This window comes from Salmo salar, chromosome 20 (genome assembly GCF_965601325.2).
Source record: "Salmo salar chromosome 20, fSalSal1, whole genome shotgun sequence".
Classification (NCBI taxonomy): Eukaryota; Metazoa; Chordata; class Actinopteri; order Salmoniformes; family Salmonidae; genus Salmo; species Salmo salar.
Window position 1 is genome coordinate 77032065 of NC_138310.1, and position 18786 is coordinate 77050850.

Genomic DNA, 18786 nt, shown 5'->3' on the forward strand with positions numbered 1-18786 from the left:
TCGTCAATGGACTGAGTACAAAACATATCTGTATGGTTATTGTGTTTATGGCTAGTCAATTCATTGGTTATCTACTGTCAGAGTGAAGTATGGTGTTACCACATTCCGCAACCCATATTAGGCTTAAAAATAAGTTAATGGGGTCTTCTAGCCTACTCATCATACCTAACACTCCTCATGGACCCTATTAATCAGGTGTGTTCAAGCAGGGCTGGAACAAATGCCTGCACTCCCAGTGACTCTCCAGGAGGGTTCGGCTACTCCTATTCTAGGTTCCATGCAGAGGAACAGAGTGGACTCATTAAGAAAATAGATACAATGACCAATAAAGATGTAGATTAAGATATATTTTAATCAAGTACAGTCATATATGAGGAATTACATGAATACAGAGAGACAGTGTTACGTGATCAAACAGTAAAGGTACTATGATAGGCACTCATCTGGCTTTCCGTATTGTCCACAACTCCTTCCTGCATGCATTTGGCCCCATATACGTGGATAATGCATACATACAATAATAAGGCCTTTTACCAAGCATTTGGAGAAATTAAGGCTATCATTTTGGTTAGTGATGACAAGTACTGCATACACATTGTATCCAGTAGTCTATATGGAATTGATAACCAAAGCAAAGTCTAAACAAGTTTAGCTGTATACGTAACACGTAGATTAATGTTGATATGTTAATAACAACCAATACATTGAGATACATAAGTGTCCCAACAGTAAATGCCAATGGGCTAATATAGGTAAGAGGTTGATAATTAGGCTTGCTCAGGCCAGTACAGTTGCTAGCTCCACCAGTTTGCTTGGAGGAGGGGACTAGGAGCAGGCAGGGTTACGCATGTTTTTGACCCCAGGTAGAGTAGCAGGCGTGTGGGGGACAGAGAAAGGACTGGCAGGGTAAACCTCTCAGAGTCCCAGGGTGTCTTCTGCACCTGGCAACCCAGAAGGGTTTTTCCAGCCTGGACACACTCGGACACACTGGCCACTGAAACACACAACATCACCAGGACAGGCATTATTATACTGTGGCATCATGGTGGCAAGAATGGGCAAAATTTATCTTCAACACTTGTTTGAAGACAAAATACCACCAACATTGTATTGTGAATGATTATACTCAAAATGTAAATATATTTGTCATTTAAGTAATCTGGTGGATCCCTACTAGGAAATTGCTTTCACCTAAACAATTTCTTTCCAATCAGGGCAGATGAAGGACAAGAGTTGCCAGGACTATGAGTGGAAGCTATAGCTACCTTTCTGAGCCTGGATCCATGAAACAGCCTTCATGGCCACAAACTGCCAATCCTCCTGAGCCTCCATCTTGAAACCATAGAGCCATACCAGGGCTAGGACCGTGGCCCACACCTCCTGGTCCACCTTAGATAGGGAGAGACAGACAGACAGATGAGAGACAGAGAAAGTAAGGGATAGAGAAAGAGAAAGATGATGAGAAAGAGAGAGGAAAGAGGCAGAAGATAAGGACGCTGAGACATGAGATTCAGTTCAATGGTCATCATGCCTTTGTCCAGATCTGATGGTCTTTCTATAGGACACACGTGCAGACACTCTGTGAGAGTGCATCATCTTGCAGAATGCTCATCTATTTTCGGTTCATCATGCTGCCTGTGGAAACGCCATATGAGTTTATTTCTGTGGACCCACCTGTGCAGGCTTTGGCTTGGACACCTCCTCCTCAGTCTTCGCCAGCACCTCAGACAACGCTGCCTCCAGGACCCAGGAACCAGAGGCCTTCTGAAGGGAGATCAGCTGGAGGAGAAGGTCCCTCACAGGCTTAGAGGTTGGGGCTGGAGAGTCAAAGTCTATTGGGATTGGACAACATAATTGAAATCGAAATGCTTCCATAATGTACATTAATACCTCAACCCGAACTATAATCCTAACCGTTGCAGTTAAATCCTTGTGCTGTGCTTGAGTAATAGTCACAATAAAAATAACAATGTAGGGAGCATCAAACACAGTAACAATTTGCAGGTATTTGGAATCAGGTTAAAACAGACATTAACGGTTGTCCCAAATTATCTTACTTCACAAGCAACTGAAAAACTGTCAATTGGTAATGTTTGTCATATATTCCCACTAACACAAGTCTATCAATAAATCGATATGAAGCTATAAAGCTATGAAACGTGTAATATTAATTCCGCATTTTGTCAAATTAAATTATTCGATTTGACCCTGAAATTAATAAAACATGTAGTTTCATCAAAACATTCAGACTTACAACTTGAGTACATACAGTTGGAGTTGTCAGCCTTGTGCAAAGCACCATATACTGCACAAAACATGAACACAATATCAACATAATTCACAACCAAAATTATAAAGTGGTTAGATTTCCACCCACACCACCAATGGTATAACTTTAAAGAATAGTCCTACAATTCACCTTGTATTGTTTGTTCAAATAAAATGAATCAGCAACAGCAACAGTGGCAAAGGAGCACGAACCTTCTGCCATCCTGACTGCAGGTGGAGGTGCATCTAAGACATGAAAATTCTAATTCGTCTTTTGTCAATCATTTATGTAGACCTTCTTTGCAAAATAGTGTTTTAATAAATTATTATTTGGTGACATGTGAATATATTTAGTATAGTTTAGTTTTATCAATAGAGGATAACTTTAAATGTTTTACAATTTTTATGAAATTCACTGAGGATGATGGTCCTCCCCTTCCTGTTCAGAGCAGCACTCATGACTCTCATAGTTGCCCATGATGGGGCACCCATACACATACATCAACCTGGGCATGGAGCTGCCATACAACATTGTGAGAAAGAAGGAAAAAAATGATTGGTCACTGCTGGGGTACAAACATAAAGGTACATGCACAGAACACATTTATGGATAAGCACTGGACTACATTATACACACACAGCACAGCTAGAAAACTGCAGCTCGCAGTTACCGCTTATTTTGCGCTGTTAATATAATATATGCATAAAATAATTTCTTTGCACAACCTCTCCATCTCACACACATACACAGAGACAGAGGGACACAAACAAAAACTCACTCACTCGGTGTGGGGACTTGTCTGCGTAGCAGCTGTCCTTGCAGGGCCTCTCCATCTCCTTTGTGGACAGCGATGAAGGCAGTAAAGGCACTGCTCACTCCTGATTGGACACTGAGCTCTACCACCTTCTCTTTCACTCCCCCCTCTTTCCCCCTATCCCCCTCTCTCTCTTCCATCTCCATGGAGCAGATCAGGGTTTGAGCGCCCAGCTTGTGGATGGCCATTCTGGAAAGGAGGGATAGAGAGGTATGGTGAGGGAGAGGAGAGAGAGAGAAGATGAACGTTGAGTAAGGGAGAGGTAGAGTGTAGGGTAGGGTGTGGGAAGAGGAGAGAGAGAGATTAAGATGGTGGAGTGGGGGAGTGGAGGGATAGAGAGATTAAGACGGAGTGGGGGAGAGGAGGGATAGAGAGATTAAGACGGTGGAGTGGGAGAGAGGACGGATAGAGAGATTAAGAGGACGGATAGAGAGATTAAGAGGGTGGAGTGGGGGAGAGGAGGGATAGCGAGATTAAGACAGTGGAGTGGGGGAGAGGAGGGATAGGGAGATTGAGACGGTGGAGTGGGGGAGAGGAGGGATAGAGAGATTAAGACAGTGGAGTGGGGGAGAGGAGGGATCGAGAGATTAAGACGGTGGAGTGGGGGAGAGGAGGGATCGAGAGATTAAGACGGTGGAGTGGGGGAGAGGAGGGATCGAGAGATTAAGACGGTGCAGTGGGGGAAATGAGGGTCGATGATAAGATGGGGGTACCCACAGTACTATTTATATCAAATCATACTACATAGCTGAAATGCATTAGGAGTGCTGGCACAGTTTCTGTTAATGGAGCATCATGGCAGTCTTGCCTGTAAATAGTGGCACATTCCCTTAATGCATCTGACCAAGGCCTGCAGTGTTGTTTTTACCCAGTGTCCTCTGCAGGCTTAAGAATGAAGCTCAGCTGGTTCTCAACAGGCTGCTTGGCCAGGCTGTACTTCACTGTCACCGAGCCCTCTGTGTCCCCTGAGCTCTGAGCGGGGGAGAGAATGAGAGAGAGCGAGAAAGAGACAGACAGAACGAGAGAAAGAAAAAAAGGAAATACAGGGTTGAGTGAAACACGTGGACCGTGACCCCAAAAAATGTTGTCTTGCAAATAAGTTATGACCTTACCAGTGTCATTTCAACATTGACATACTGTATGTTAAACAGTATTAACATTCATAACAGTAGAAGGCAGAGCCCTCACCTCCCCAGTGAGCTGGGCATACAGAATTGCCCTTTGACCCTGGAAGACCACTCTGATTGGTGGAGACAGAGGCGTGACAGACACCCCCTTTGGGACATTCCACTTGACTGAGATGTCCACCACAGCTGGCTGCAGGGCAAACCGGAGAGACTGCATCGCCTGAGGGAGGAGTGTGAAGGAGGAAGGAGAGTGGTAAAAAATGTCATTAAAAAAGGAACGAGAAAAAGCAAGAGAGTAAGGGAGGTGATGAAAATGTTTGTAACCAATACAGCCGTCACTTTACACATGCACACACATTGATAAGCTCTTACTTTGGGCTGCATCCTGTCCTGTCCTGTGATAAACTGCGCGTGCCCTGTGGCCTGCTGGGCCACCCCAGAAATGAGAGCAGTGCTGGCCCCCTCCCCGATCCCAAAGGAGAAACACCTGACAGGGACACACCCAGGAAACACTATTATTGTTGTTATTGTTGTTATCAAACACCAAAATTAGGTTATCAACCAAATCCCGATCACTTCTACCATTTTCCTGTGCTTGTGGGCTGACTGAATTAAAACACATAACTGTCGGGGAGTGTTGGGTAAACTGAGCTACATTTGTATTTATTTTATTTCACCTTTATTTAACCAGGTAGGCTAGTTGAGAACAAGTTCTCATTTACAACTGCGACCTGGCCAAGATAAAGCAAAGCAGTGCGACACAAACAACACAGAGTTATACATGGAATAAACAAACAGACAGTCAATAATAAAATAGAAAAAAGTGTATATACAGTGTGTGCAAATGAGGTAGGATAAGGGAGGTAAGGCAAGAAATAGGCCATAGTGGCGAAATAATTACAATATAGGAATTAAACACTGGAGTGATAGATGTGCAGAAGATGAGTGTGCAAGTAGAGATACTGGGGTGCAAAGGAGCAAAATAAATAAAATAAATAACAATATGGGGATGAGGTAGTTGGATGGGCTATTTACAGATGGGTAATGTACAGGTGCAGTGATCTGTGAGCTGCTCTGACAGCTGGTGCTTAAAGATATGAGTCTCCAGCTTCAGTGATTTTTGCAATTCGTTCAAGTCATTGGCAGCAGAGAACAGGAATGAATGGCGGCCAAAGGAGGAATTGGCTTTGGGGGTGACCAGTGAAATATACCTGCTGGAGCGCATGCTACGGGTGGGTGCTGCTATGGTGACCAGTGAGCTGAGATACGGCGGGGCTTTGCCTAGCAAAGACTTATAGATGACCTGGAGCCAGTGGGTTTGGCGACGAATATGAAGCGAGGGCCAGCCGACGAGAGCATACAGGTCACAGTGGTGGGTAGTATATGGGGCTTTGGTGACAAAACGGATAGCACTGTAATAGACTGCATCCAATTTGCTGAGTAGAGTGTTGGAGGCTATTTTTTACATGACATCGCCGAAGTCAAGGATCGGTAGGATAGTCAGTTTTACGAGGGTATGTTTGGCAGCATGAGTGAAGGATGCTTTGTTGCGAAATAGGAAGCCGATTCTAGATTTAATTTTGGATTGGAGATGCTTAATGTGAGTCTGGAAGGAGAGTTTACTGTCTAGCCAGACACCTAGGTATTTGTAGTTGTCCACATATTCTAAGTCAGAACCGTCCAGAGTAATGATACTGGACGGGCGGGCAGGTGTGGGCAGCGATCGGTTGAAGAGCATGCATTTAGTTTTACTTGCATTTAAGAGCAGTAGAGGCCACGGAAGGAGAGTTGTATGGCATTGAAGCTCTTCTGGAGGTTAGTTAACACAGTGTCCAAAGAAGGGCCAGAAGTATACAGAATGGTGTCGTCTGCGTAGAGGTGGATCAGAGAATCACCAGCAGCAAGAGCGACATCATTGATGTATGCAGAGAAAAGAGACGGCCCGAGGATTGAACCATGTGGCACCCCCATAGAGACTGCTAGTGGTCCGGACAACAGGCCCTCCGATTTGACACACTGAACTCTGTCTGAGAAGTAGTTGGTGAACCAGGCGAAGCAGTCATTTGACAAACCAAGGCTGTTGAGTCTGCTGATAAGAATGTGGTGATTGACAGAGTCGAAAGCCTTGGCCAGGGCGATGAATAGAGCTGCACAGTATTGTCTCTTATCGATGACGGTTATGATATCGTTTAGGACCTTGAGCGTGGCTGAGGTGCACCCATGACCAGCTCAGAAACCAGATTGCATAGCGGAGAAGGTACGGTGGGATTCGAAATGGTCGGTGATCTGTTTGTTAACTTGGCTTTCGAAGACCTTAGAAAGGCAGGGTAGAATAGATATAGGTCTGTAGCAGTTTGGGTCAAGAGTGTCTCCCCCTTTGAAGAGGGGGATGACCGCGGCAGCTTTCCAATCTTTGGGGATCTCAGACTATACAAAAGAGTGGTTGAACAGGCTAGTAATAGGGGATGCAACAATTTCAGCGGATCATTTTAGAAAGAGAGGGTCCAGATTATCTAGCCCGTCTGATTTGTAGGGGTCCAGATTTTGCAGCTCTTTCAGAACATCAGCTATCTGGATTTGGGCGAAGGAGAAATGGGGGAGGCTTGGGCAAGTTGTGGTGGGGAGTGCAGGGCTGTTGACCGGGGTAGGGGTAGTCAGGTGGAAAGCATGGCCAGCTGCATAAAAATGCTTATTGAAATTCTCAATTATCATGGATTTATCTGTGGTGACAGTGTTTCCTAGCCTCAGTGCAGTGGGCAGCTGGGAGGAGGTGCTCTTATTCTCCATGGACGTTACAGTGTCCCAGAACTTTTTGGAGATTGTGCTACAGGATGCAAATTTCTGTTTGAAAAAGCTAGCCTTTGCTTTCCTAACTACCTGTGTATATTGGTTCCTAACTTCCCTAGCCCCTGCATATCGCGGGGGGTATTTGATGCTAATGCAATACGCCACAGGATGTTTTTGTGCTGGTCAAGGGCAGTCAGGTCTGGAGTGAACCAAGGGCTATATCTTTTCCTGGTTCTACATTTTTTGAATGGGGCATGCTTATTTAAGATGGTGAGGAAAGCACTTTTAAAGAATAACCAGGCATCCTCTACTGACGGAATTAGGTCAATATCCTTCCAGAATACCAGGTTGATTAGAAAGGCCTGCTGGCTGAAGTGTTTTAGGGAGCGTTTGACTGTGATGAGGGGTGGTCGTTTGACCGCAGACCCATTACAGACGCAGGCAATGAGGCAGTGATCACTGAGATCCTGGTTGAAGACAGCAGGTTGGTTAGGATGATATCTATGAGGGTGCCCGTGTTTACGGATTTGGGGTGGTACCTGGTAGGTTCATTGATCATTTGTGTGAGATTGCGGGCATCAAGCTTAGATTGTAGGATGGCCGGGGTTTTAAGCATGTCCCAGTTTAGGTCACCTAACAGCACGAGCTCAATCAATTCACATATGGTGTCCAGGGCACAGCTGGGGGCAGAAGGTGGTCTATAGCAAGCGGCAACGGTGAGAGACTTGTTTCTGGAAAGGTGGATTTTTAAAAGTAGAAGCTCAAATTGTTTGGGCACAGACCTGGATAGTAAGACAGAACTCTGCAAGCTATCTCTGCAGAAGATTGCAACTCCGCCCCCTTTGGCAGTTCTATGTTGTCGGAAAATGTTATAGTTAGGGATGGAAATTTCAGGCTTTTTGGTGGTCTTCCTAAGCTAGGATTCAGACACGGCTAGGACATCCGGGTTGGCAGAGTGTGCTAAAGCAGTGAATAAAACAAACTTAGGGAGGAGGCTTGTAATGTTAACATGCATGAAACCAAGGCTTTTACAGTTACAGAAGTCAACAAATGAGAGAGCCTGGGGAATGGGAGTGGAGCTAGGCACTGCAGGGCCTGGATTAACCTCTACATCACCAGAGGAACAGAGGAGGAGTAGGATGAGGGTACGGCTAAAGGCTATAAGAACTGGTCGTCTAATACGTTCGGAACAGAGAGTAAAAGGAGCAGGTTTCTGGGTACGGTAGAATAGATTCAAGGCATAATGTACAGACAAAGGTATGGTAGGATGTGAATACAGTGGAGGTAAACCTATGTATTGAGTGACGATGAGAGAGATATTGTCTCTAGAAACATCATTTAAACCAGGTGAGGTCACAACATGTGTGGGAGGTGGAACTAAAGGGTTAGATAAGGTGTATTGAGCAGGGCTAGAGGCTCTACAGTGAAATAAGGCAATAATCACTAACCAAAACAGCAATGGACAACGCATATTGACATTAGGGAGAGGCATGCGTAGCCGAGTGATCATAGGGGCCCAGTGAGTAGCTCGGCGGGCTGGAGACACGGCGATTCAGACAGCTAGCGGGCCGGGGCTAGCAAGCTAGCAGAAGGGCCTTAGAGGGACGTTGTGATGGAAGAAGGGGTAAGTTGAGCCACATTTATTTCTCAGAAACCATACACAACATTATTAATTTGACCAAAGATTTAGGAAGAGGCCATCATTTCATGGTGTCTGTGAAGGAAGAAACCACAAGGAAAAAGTGGTAAGTTAGGTCTAAAAAACGGATTTTCTGTGATAGAGTATTGTGTTAGAGTAATGGTCACCAACCGATCATCACGATCAACTGTTCGATCTTCAAGGCATCCCTAGTCGATCACCAAAAATGTCTGTTGAAAATCCATTGATAAAAGCACAGAGTTCTCTTTGATTAAAGCACAGTTATCTTTGATAAAAGCACATCTTTGATAAAAGCACAGAGTTATCTTTGATAAAAGCACAAAGTTATCTTTGATAAAAGCTTGTTCCTTTTTTTTTATTTTTACTATTTAATATTTGTCTGAAAAGACAAACAAGTGGACCGGGAGATCTGTGGCGAAAACAGTGCGCCTACTGCGCTGACCAATTTGATAGCTCAAATCAGGACCCCGGCCACAGCAAAGTTTGATACTAGCCTACATGAGATTTTCAAACTATGACCAGAGAGAGACTGTCAAAGAGCTGCTGTTTTTATGATTTAACTAGGCAAGTCAGTAATGAACAAATTCTTATTTACAATGACAGCCTACACCGGCCAAACCCGGACAACGTTGGGCCAATTGTGTGCCACCTAATGGGACTCCCAATCATGTCCAGTTGTGATACAGCCTGGATTTGAACCAGCGTGTCTGTGGTGACACCTCTAGCACTGAGATGCAGTGCCTCAGACTGCTGCGCCACTCAGGAGCCCATGAGTAAATTCATTCTAGTTTTTATTCTGCACTGTCAACACTGTTTCAATCCAACACTATTACAAAACATCAAACGCACTTCTCCCTACTTCCACTCGCGCTGCAGCTGCAATAAATGAGTGGCCAAGTGTATCGATAACCCTGCATTTCTATTATTATTAGCAGCGTGTCGTGTCTGTTTTAATATTGAGGAATATTTCACTTTCCCTGGTCATAGGAACAACATGAATTTGTGCACGATGTGGTGCGACTCAGTCTCACCGGAGGAAAAGAAGAAGGGAGCAGGGACAATGAGAGGCGGACCCTCTGCTGTTCTCTCCCTCCCTCCGCTGAGACTAACGCCATGTTCAAAACAACTGGGAATTCGGAAATCTCCAGCTTCCGACTTCAGTGCGTTCAACGGTCATCCAACTTGGAGTTCAAAGTCGGAAACTTGAGCATCTTTCTAGAGCTCCGACTTTCAGACCTGAAGATCACTGACATCTTGTTTTGACCTCGTTTTTTTCCTTAGTTCCCATTTGTCTTGAAATCACCATGACCATAAAATAAAAATACAATTATTTATATTTTGTGCTCAGCTATACCTTGCAAGTGCTTCACCAACTGATCTATTTTGTTATCAAAAGTTTTGAAATATAATATGGTCTGAGAAGAACAATACTTGCAGGCCAGGCATATAGCCAATATGCTGTGATAATGTATTAGGCGTACGGCACAAACCTCATTCCTACGGAACTGTTTTTATTAGGTTAATGTAAAATTGAAGTCATGATTTTTTTTTTTAAATCTGAGCGGTAGATCTCAGCTTGCTTTTTGACTGCGAAAGTGATCTTAACTCAGAAAAGGTTGGTGAACACTGTTATAGAGGTTTATTGATGCTTGTATCTAAACCAAAGTAGATCATTTTAAGATTGTTCTATAATTTGAGGTCTCTATAAACTTCAATATGAGGTCCTAAACCTAGGTTGAAAGTGCACCCTTGTAGCTGTGTGGGCTAATATAGTAAAAATGTTTGCCTTGGGGTAAAGTAAGCCAATAGCCATGGGGTAAACTGAGCCAATTTTTGTTCTTCCCAGGCGTAATGCATTATCGCTGGGATGAGATAACAGGGCCTTGGCAATGTTAAAAGTGCCCAAACAAATTACAAAGTGTTTGTTTAGGTGTTAAGCCTGTGTTAAAATATGCTTAAAATTGTGTTGAATTGAGTTTGGGGGAAAAAAGATAGACATGGTTTTAAAAAGGTACTGGTAATATTTCATTTATTACAGACATTTGTAGGCGACTTAGCTTACATTCTTCCGTGGCAATTTTTGGACAAGCTATGCTTTCAAAACTGTAGCTAACTTCGGACACTCTCTAGCGGTTGGAGGACTAAATCACCTCCATCTCAACATTTAAATGGACTGGAAAATAACGGTACGTTTTGCGACTAAATACACCCTTCTAGTTAGCTGACCACCAATTTTTATTGCAGTTTATTTGAGTTAAGTTCGGTTTTGAGAGTTTTCAAAAAATGTATATGTATACACATTTTGTGGGACACGCTGTATATCGTAAAATTCACCTGCGCGACAGACCACACATCATTTAATATCCATGCCATGGAGGACTGTGGGGCAGGGATGGCTATCCTCCAGGCTGCCAAGGTTAGGCATCTTTTGTTTTTAGGAGATTACCACATGTATGTGAATTTTATCCCCTAGTTACAGTTTTATTTTCTTATCTACCAAGGTGCCTCGGCAGACCCTGGCGGACAGGCTAAGTGGCCGGGTGACCCATGGTGGTTGCAGTGGACCACCCATGTTGCTTGCAGTTTTGTATCTACTGCGCCAGCCATGGGTTCCCCTTCACCAGACAGAGGCTGATGAAATACACTGACAAAATACGCAGGTATTTGGTGTTCTATGTGTTTATGTATGTAGAATGCTGGACTGACTGTTCTCAATGTGTGTGATGTAAATGTGGATGGTGATGCCAAAACAAACATTTTCATCCTGGATGGACAATTTTATATCCTATTCTATTGTAGGTTTCGGCACCAAGAAGAAACAATCTCACCACTGGGGAAGAGGTGGTGGGAAATGTTTTGGAGGAGGCACAAGAACCTAAGCTTGAGGAGGCCGGACACGCTGGACAGGGGGAGAGCTGAGTGTGCCACACGTCCGATGATGGACACCTTCTTCACTTCTTATGTTTGGCACTTGGAGGAGAGTGGGTTGAGGGAGAAACCCAGATAAATCTATAACTGCGATGAGTCTGGGTTTTGTAGCGACTAGAGCAGGCACAAAATGTACCAGCAGGCTGCGGGGACCAAGGAGCACATCACAGTGCTGGCCTGCTTCAACGCAGCTGGGGAGGACGTCCCCCCATTTATCATCTACCCCAAGTGTTTCCCCGGTAGCCACTACACACTTGGAGGCCCTCCCCAAGCCTTGTGTGAACAGTCAAACAGTGGCTACATTGACAGGGACCAGTTCAGGAAGTGGTTTCAAATCAAATCAAATCAAATTGTATTAGTCACATGCGCCGAATACAACAGGTGTAGACCTTACAGTGAAATGCTTATATTTTTTTTAATAAGAATAAGAAATAAAGTAACCAGTAATTAAAGAGCAGCAGTAAAATAACAATAGCGAGACTATATACAGGGTCTCGGTACAAAGTCAATGTGGGGTACTGGTAAAAAGTCAATGTGCAGGGGCACCGGTTAGTTGAGGTAATATGTACATGTAGGTAGAGTTATTAAAGTGACTATGCATAGATGATAACAACAGAGTAGCAGCGGTGTAAAAGGGGGGGGGGGGGGGGAATGCAAATAGTCTGTGTAGCCATTTTGATTAGATGTTCGGGAGTCTTATGGCTTGGGGGTAGAAGCTGTTTAGAAGCCTTTTGGACTGAGACTTGGCGCTCCGGTACCGCTTGCCGTGCGGTAGCAGAGAGAACAGTATTTGACCAGAGGCCTTCCTCTGACACCGCCTGGTGTAGAGGTCCTGGATGGCAGGAAGCTTGGCCCCAGTGATGTACTGGGCCGTTCGCACTACCCTCTGTAGTGCCTTGCGGTCGGAGGCCGAGCAGTTGCCAAACCAGGCAGTGATGCAACCAGTCAGGATGCTCTCGATGGTGCAGCTGTAGAACCTTTTGAGGATCTGAGGACCCATGCCAAATCTTTTCAGGCTCCTGAGGGGTAATAGGTTTTGTCATGCCCTCTTCACAACTGTCTTGGTGTGCTTGGACCATGTTCGTTTGTTGGTGATGTGGACGCCAGGGAACTTGAAGCTCTCAACCTGCTCCACTACAGCCCTGTCGATGAGAACGGGGGCGTGCTCAGTCCTCCTTTTCCTGTAGTCCACAATCATCTCCTTTGTCTTGATCACGTTGAGGGAGAGATTGTTGTCCTGGCACCACACGACCAGGTCTCTGACCTCTTCCCTATAGACTGTCTCATCGTTGTCGGTGATCAGGCCTACCACTGTTGTGTCACTTGATGATGGTGTTGGAGTTGTGCTTGGCCATGCAGTCATGAGTGAACAGGGAGTACAGGAGGGGAGTGAGCACGCACCCCTGAGGGGCCCCCGTGTTGAGGATCAGCGTGGTGGATGTGTTGTTCCTTACCCTTACCACCTGGATCCAGGATCCAGTTGCAGAGGGAGGTGTTTAGTCCCAAGGTCCTTCGCTTAGTCACACCACCATAGCAGCCTCGTCTGGTGTCCCTGCCCCCTGCAATTTGAATACAGCCACCTCCCCAGGTAAAGACATGTTAAATTACCAAAAAAGGACTGTTTGTTATGTGTTTTATAAAACTGCAATGTTTAAACTTTTTTTTCTCTCTTTACATATCTACAGTCCATAGCACCAGCCCAGCATGTCCACCTCCTCCAAAACTTCTGCAGCTTCCTCCAGAGGTATTGATGTAAAAAAGTTGAAAAGGGTTTTCATGAAACATGCTCTGTCTAACACTACTTTTTGTCTCAACTGCAGCACAGAAAAGGAAGAGAAAAGCTTCACTGGCCACCTTTGTCACACCACCCATGGCATCATTCTCAGGTACTTCATAATCTGTTAGTTTTTCTCTCTCTCTCAGTTGTATCAATTACTGTTGTTGCTGTGGCACTTCTACATGTAGCAAAACCATGTTAATCAATTTCATATGTTTATATATCTTTTTCAAATAAAAGAAGACACCACCTGCTGTGCTCGCAGGGAGCGTGATCGGCCTGCAAGCTCCCCGCAGGAGTGTAGATCTGAGGTGACATGGGTGTGCTGTGACTTCTGCCAGCACTGGTTTGACTGTAAGTGTGTGCTGTGACTTCTGCCAGCACTGGTTCTACTGCAGGTGTGTGCTGTAACTTCTGCCAGCACTGGTTCTACTGCAGGTGTGTGCTGTGACTTCTGCCAGCACTGGTTCCACTGCAGGTGTGTGCTGTGACTTCTGCCAGCACTGGTTCCACTGCAGGTGTGTGCTGTAACTTCTGCCAGCACTGGTTCTACTGCAGGTGTGTGCTGTGACTTCTGCCAGCACTGGTTCTACTGCAGGTGTGTGCTGTGACTTCTGCCAGCACTGGTTCTACTGCAGGTGTGTGCTGTGACTTCTGCCAGCACTGGTTCCACTGCAGGTGTGTGCTGTAACTTCTGCCAGCACTGGTTCTACTGCAGGTGTGTGCTGTGACTTCTGCCAGCACTGGTTCTACTGCAGGTGTGTGCTGTAACTTCTGCCAGCACTCGTTCTACTGCAGGTGTGTGCTGTGACTTCTGCCAGCACTGGTTCTACTGCAGGTGTGTGCTGTGACTTCTGCCAGCACTGGTTCTACTGCAGGTGTGTGCTGTAACTTCTGCCAGCACTGGTTCTACTGCAGGTGTGTGCTGTAACTTCTGCCAGCACTGGTTCCACTGCAGGTGTGTGCTGTAACTTCTGCCAGCACTGGTTCTACTGCAGGTGTGTGCTGTAACTTCTGCCAGCACTGGTTCCACTGCAGGTGTGTGCTGTAACTTCTGCCAGCACTGGTTCCACTGCAGGTGTGTGCTGTAACTTCTGCCAGCACTGGTTCCACTGCAGGTGTGTGCTGTGACTTCTGCCAGCACTGGTTCCACTACAGGTGTGTGCTGTGACTTCTGCCAGCACTGGTTCTACTGCAGGTGTGTGCTGTAACTTCTGCCAGCACTGGTTCTACTGCAGGTGTGTGCTGTAACTTCTGCCAGCACTGGTTCCACTGCAGGTGTGTGCTGTAACTTCTGCCAGCACTGGTTCCACTACAGGTGTGTGCTGTGACTTCTGCCAGCACTGGTTCCACTGCAGGTGTGTGCTGTAACTTCTGCCAGCACTGGTTCTACTGCAGGTGTGCGCTGTAACTTCTGCCAGCACTGGTTCCACTGCAGGTGTGTGCTGTGACTTCTGCCAGCACTGGTTCTACTGCAGGTGTGTGCTGTGACTTCTGCCAGCACTGGTTCTACTGCAGGTGTGTGCTGTAACTTCTGCCAGCACTGGTTCCACTGCAGGTGTGTGCTGTAACTTCTGCCAGCACTGGTTCCACTGCAAGTGTGTGCTGTGGGATCTAGAGGTGGCGGAGGAGCTGGATTTTTATTGTGATTTCTGTGACAATATAGGGATGGAGGTCGAGATTTAATTGTTTGTTTTGTTTGTTTTCATATGAAATTATTTATTGGTAAAAAAGAAAATACATGTCTAATGTATAATATACATATATTTATTCAACCCACCTTGTGTATTTCTTCCTTTACTTTCCAAGTGCATCTCTGCAACACAAACTCCAACACTGTTTTAATTGTTTATGTCAATGCACATGACTGAAATTAAAGTTTTATTTGATGTAAATGATTCATACTTATTTATATTTTAGTATTAAACTACTTTCTCAAAACATAAGATTAATCTGTAAAACAAATGATCAGACATTTGTTTACAACACTGAATATGTTGGTGAAGAACCATTTTTTAAGAGTCCACAGGAGGGCGCACCGGGCTACGCAATGAAAAGTTGACAGGCAAGGTCTCATTTTAAAACAAAATTAAACGGATATATCTTGTAATTGAACAAAATAGTAAGGTGGCCAATAACTGGGGACTGTATGCCGATTAATACGGAACGTATTTATTTTGTTAAGCCGCTTATCAAAAAGCTGATAGTAGTATTTCCACAGAAATGTCAAACATGCTACGCTAATGTTTATAATTGTGATTGTTTCCAGGGATACAGAACATCCTGAAATACAGTATATGTAGATGTCTTTGTTAGAAAGAATACTGTATTTCTCTTGACAGAGTGATGCTGCATGTAAAAAATGTCTCAACTTACCCCACTCTCCCCTACAGGAAGAATCATCAATACGAAGGCTTTTGTTCTCATAGGGGTGAAAAACCCCTAACCTACAGAACTCTCCCACACTGCTGCTCACAGACAGGTTGGGTAGGTTTACTTTAGATTGGGTTTTACAATTCATCTTTTGAGTCAAAAAGACCAGTGGTTAGAGCTTTACTTTCCAGACAGGTGCAATGGGTTCTGTAACAAACTCTCTATTAAAACCAGTTAGTCGAATTCTTTCAGGTGGGAGGTGACAGAGCTAGCTGTGGGATCTCTGCCCCAACTAGGTAATGATAGGGGAAACAGTGCTTGTGGGCCCACCTGTGAGAACCAGCGTTCGTCTTCACCAGATCCAGGACTTCCTTGGTGTTCCCCACCTCACCGTCAGTGAACAGGAAGAGCTGTGGAGGACAGAGCGGGTATGTTGATCATGTGTCAACGTTAAATAAATGTACGTGCAGCACTGAAGTATACTGAGTATGTTTCCTTAGTAACCAAAAACAGGTTTCCGGTCACAGTAAGCCAAGCGTGTTACTCTAAACACCACACACTCAAAATACACAGTTTGGTTGGGTGTAACTCTGTAACTAAGCATGCCATTGGTTGGGTGTAACACTGTCACTAAGCATGCCATTGGTTGGGTGTAACACTGTCACTAACCATGCCATTGGTTGGGTGTAACACTGTCACTAATCATGCCATTGGTTGGGTGTATCACTGTCACTAATCATGCTCTTGGTTGGGTGTAACTCTGTGTAACTAAACATACCATTGGTTGGGTGTTACTGTGCAACTAAACATGCCGTTGGTTGGGTGTAACTGCAACTAAACATGCCGTTGGTTGGGTGTAACTGTGCAACTAAACATGCCATTGGTTGGGTGTAACTGTGCAACTAAACATACCATTGGTTGGGTGTAACTGTGCAACTAAACATGCCGTTGGTTGGGTGTAACTGTGCAACTAAACATGCCATTGGTTGGGTGTAACTGTGCAACTAAACATGCCATTGGTTGGGTGTAACTGTGCAACTAAACATGCCATTGGTTGGGTGTAACTGTGCAACTAAACATGCCGTTGGTTGGGTGTAACTGTGCAACAAAACATGCCATTGGTTGGGTGTAACTGTGCAACTAAACATGCCATTGGTTGGGTGTAACTGTGCAACTAAACATGCCATTGGTTGGGTGTAACTGTGCAACTAAACATGCCATTGGTTGGGTGTAACTGTGCAACTAAACATGCCGTTGTAGTGAACATAAGGTGCATGTGATTGTAGTCATGGAAAGGTGGGAGGAGTTTATGGTGTTACAGGAGGAGCCTATGTGAATTACAGTGTGTGTGTGTGTCTGTGTGTGTTTGTGTATGAGGTATGTATAAGGTGTATTAGTAAACTGTGTTAGCTACCTGTTGGGGAGGCAGGGCTGGCTGTAGATGTGTTTTAAAGGCTGGAGGATCTCTGTACCTCCCATGTCAGCCCTCATTTCTTTCACCTTCTGCAGAGCCTCATCCAAAGTCTTCTGGCTGTACTCCACACTCTTTCTGACATCCAGATAGATATACACACACAAGGTCAAAGGGTCATCACCACAACATATTACAGACCCAAGCCATGGACATTTGAATCCTTCCCCTACCTGCTGCAAATTATTCGATGTAAACATGATTTAAACAGGGGTTGGAAGGAGAAAACACTCACGAAAAGAAGGACTCATAACTGGACCCAAAGCCAATGATGTTGAAGTAGCAGCCCATGGGCAGGCTTTTCAGCAAGAGCAGCAGGGTATCCTGCAAGAGAGAAGTCCAACAAGTGTCTTTACTCTTCAATAAACCTTATAGGACAGTCTTAAAGAACTAGTACAGAGTAACCACAGTGTACTGGATTTAACTCCAAACTACCTCGTGGTGAATCCTGTGCAGATTGAGCTGTTCATTCACTAGAATAGGGTTGTGTGTGTGTGTGTACCCTGGCACTGCCAATACGGTCCTGTGACCCAGACCCAAGGTGCATGGGGCATTCCATGCTGCCAGAGCGATCCACTACGAACAGGAACTCCCCGTGTGAGGTCATAGATGACATCACATCCTTGGGGAACTCTGGGTACAGGCTCAACATAACCACTGGGTCACCCATCAGAGAGCCTGGGAGAAGAGAGAGCGAGCGACAGAGACAGAGAGAGAGAACAGAAGTGTCCAACAGTCTTTCTCCTTCTCTCCTTCAGTCTCACCATGTCCCTCTCTGTAAACATGGATGAAGGTAGTAGACTAGACTACTCATTGATCTCATATCCACCAATCTACAACAGAGTACACCCACCCCCCCTCACCTGGCTTGGAAGAAGCCTGTGCTGCCTCTACTATAGCAGTAGGCTGATGGGTGTCTTGGTAATACAACAACAGCTCAACGTCCCGGTCAAACTGATGACCTGCAGCCAGACTGACCTGCAGTTGGAACAACATTCACATGAAGGCAGAGAAGTCAGAGAGGGAATTTGATCAGTGGCTAACTGCAAGCATTGCAAAGCAATATCTAGCCTGCTATTCAGTGGAGTGGGTCTGTGGTTTTAATTCTGGGTTGAATGGTCTCTATTCCAAGCTTAAAATGATAAACATTCAACATTGGCAATGGTGTCAATCCAGAAAAAAGAAACGCACACCTTTAAAGGCGAGGTGCTGGCTAGCGGAGAAGAACACTAGAAAATGAAGGAAAGCCGCACACTCTAAGAGCTCAGATGCAAAAATTTAATCACCAACGTTTCGACAGCGAAGCTGTCTTCATCAGGGTATCATCAAACACTGCGAGATGAGTCATTTATAAAGTGTCAAGAGACACACAGGTGTTTGTAATCATGGCCAAGTATGGCCTAATATCATTGGTTAACTCAAATATTAAAAAAAATGGCATACAAAGAACATACAAAAAGACAAACAAATGGATAACATACGATCATAGCATTTGTAGTCTAAAATGTATCTAACAAACAATTACAATGGCAAAATCACAATTATCACAAGAATGGCTTCAGATCAAAGTCTATGTTGAG

At 44.9% G+C, this 18786-nt stretch overlaps 1 protein-coding gene across 1 annotated transcript; it reads right to left on the reverse strand.

Annotated features, from left to right (window-relative positions):
- Positions 1-332: 332 nt before the first annotated feature.
- Positions 333-18202, reverse strand: LOC106581362 (von Willebrand factor A domain-containing protein 5A). Its single transcript, XM_082966114.1, has 12 exons — positions 18070-18202; positions 17709-17884; positions 17442-17530; positions 17149-17284; positions 16066-16154; positions 4583-4697; positions 4272-4430; positions 3952-4055; positions 3052-3272; positions 1675-2009; positions 1266-1389; positions 333-994 (listed from the first exon to the last, which is right to left on the reverse strand). The coding sequence occupies exons 1-12, from the start codon at positions 18200-18202 to the stop codon at positions 795-797; spliced, it is 1881 nt and encodes a 626-aa protein (XP_082822240.1). The 3' UTR covers positions 333-794.
- Between the last annotated feature and the right edge of the window lie 584 nt (positions 18203-18786).

Bases quoted from the DNA above. Each gene is read 5' to 3' on its own strand.
- LOC106581362 (XM_082966114.1), bottom strand. From the start codon at position 18,202: ATGTTGTTCCAACTGCAGGTCAGTCTGGCTGCAGGTCATCAGTTTGAC. The intron at 17,531-17,708 runs GTACACACACAC...TCTCTCTTGCAG, and splicing joins ACCGTATTGGCAGTGCCAGG to GATACCCTGCTGCTCTTGCT. The intron at 1,390-1,674 runs GTGGGTCCACAG...TCCCTATCTAAG, and splicing joins CCAAGCCAAAGCCTGCACAG to GTGGACCAGGAGGTGTGGGC.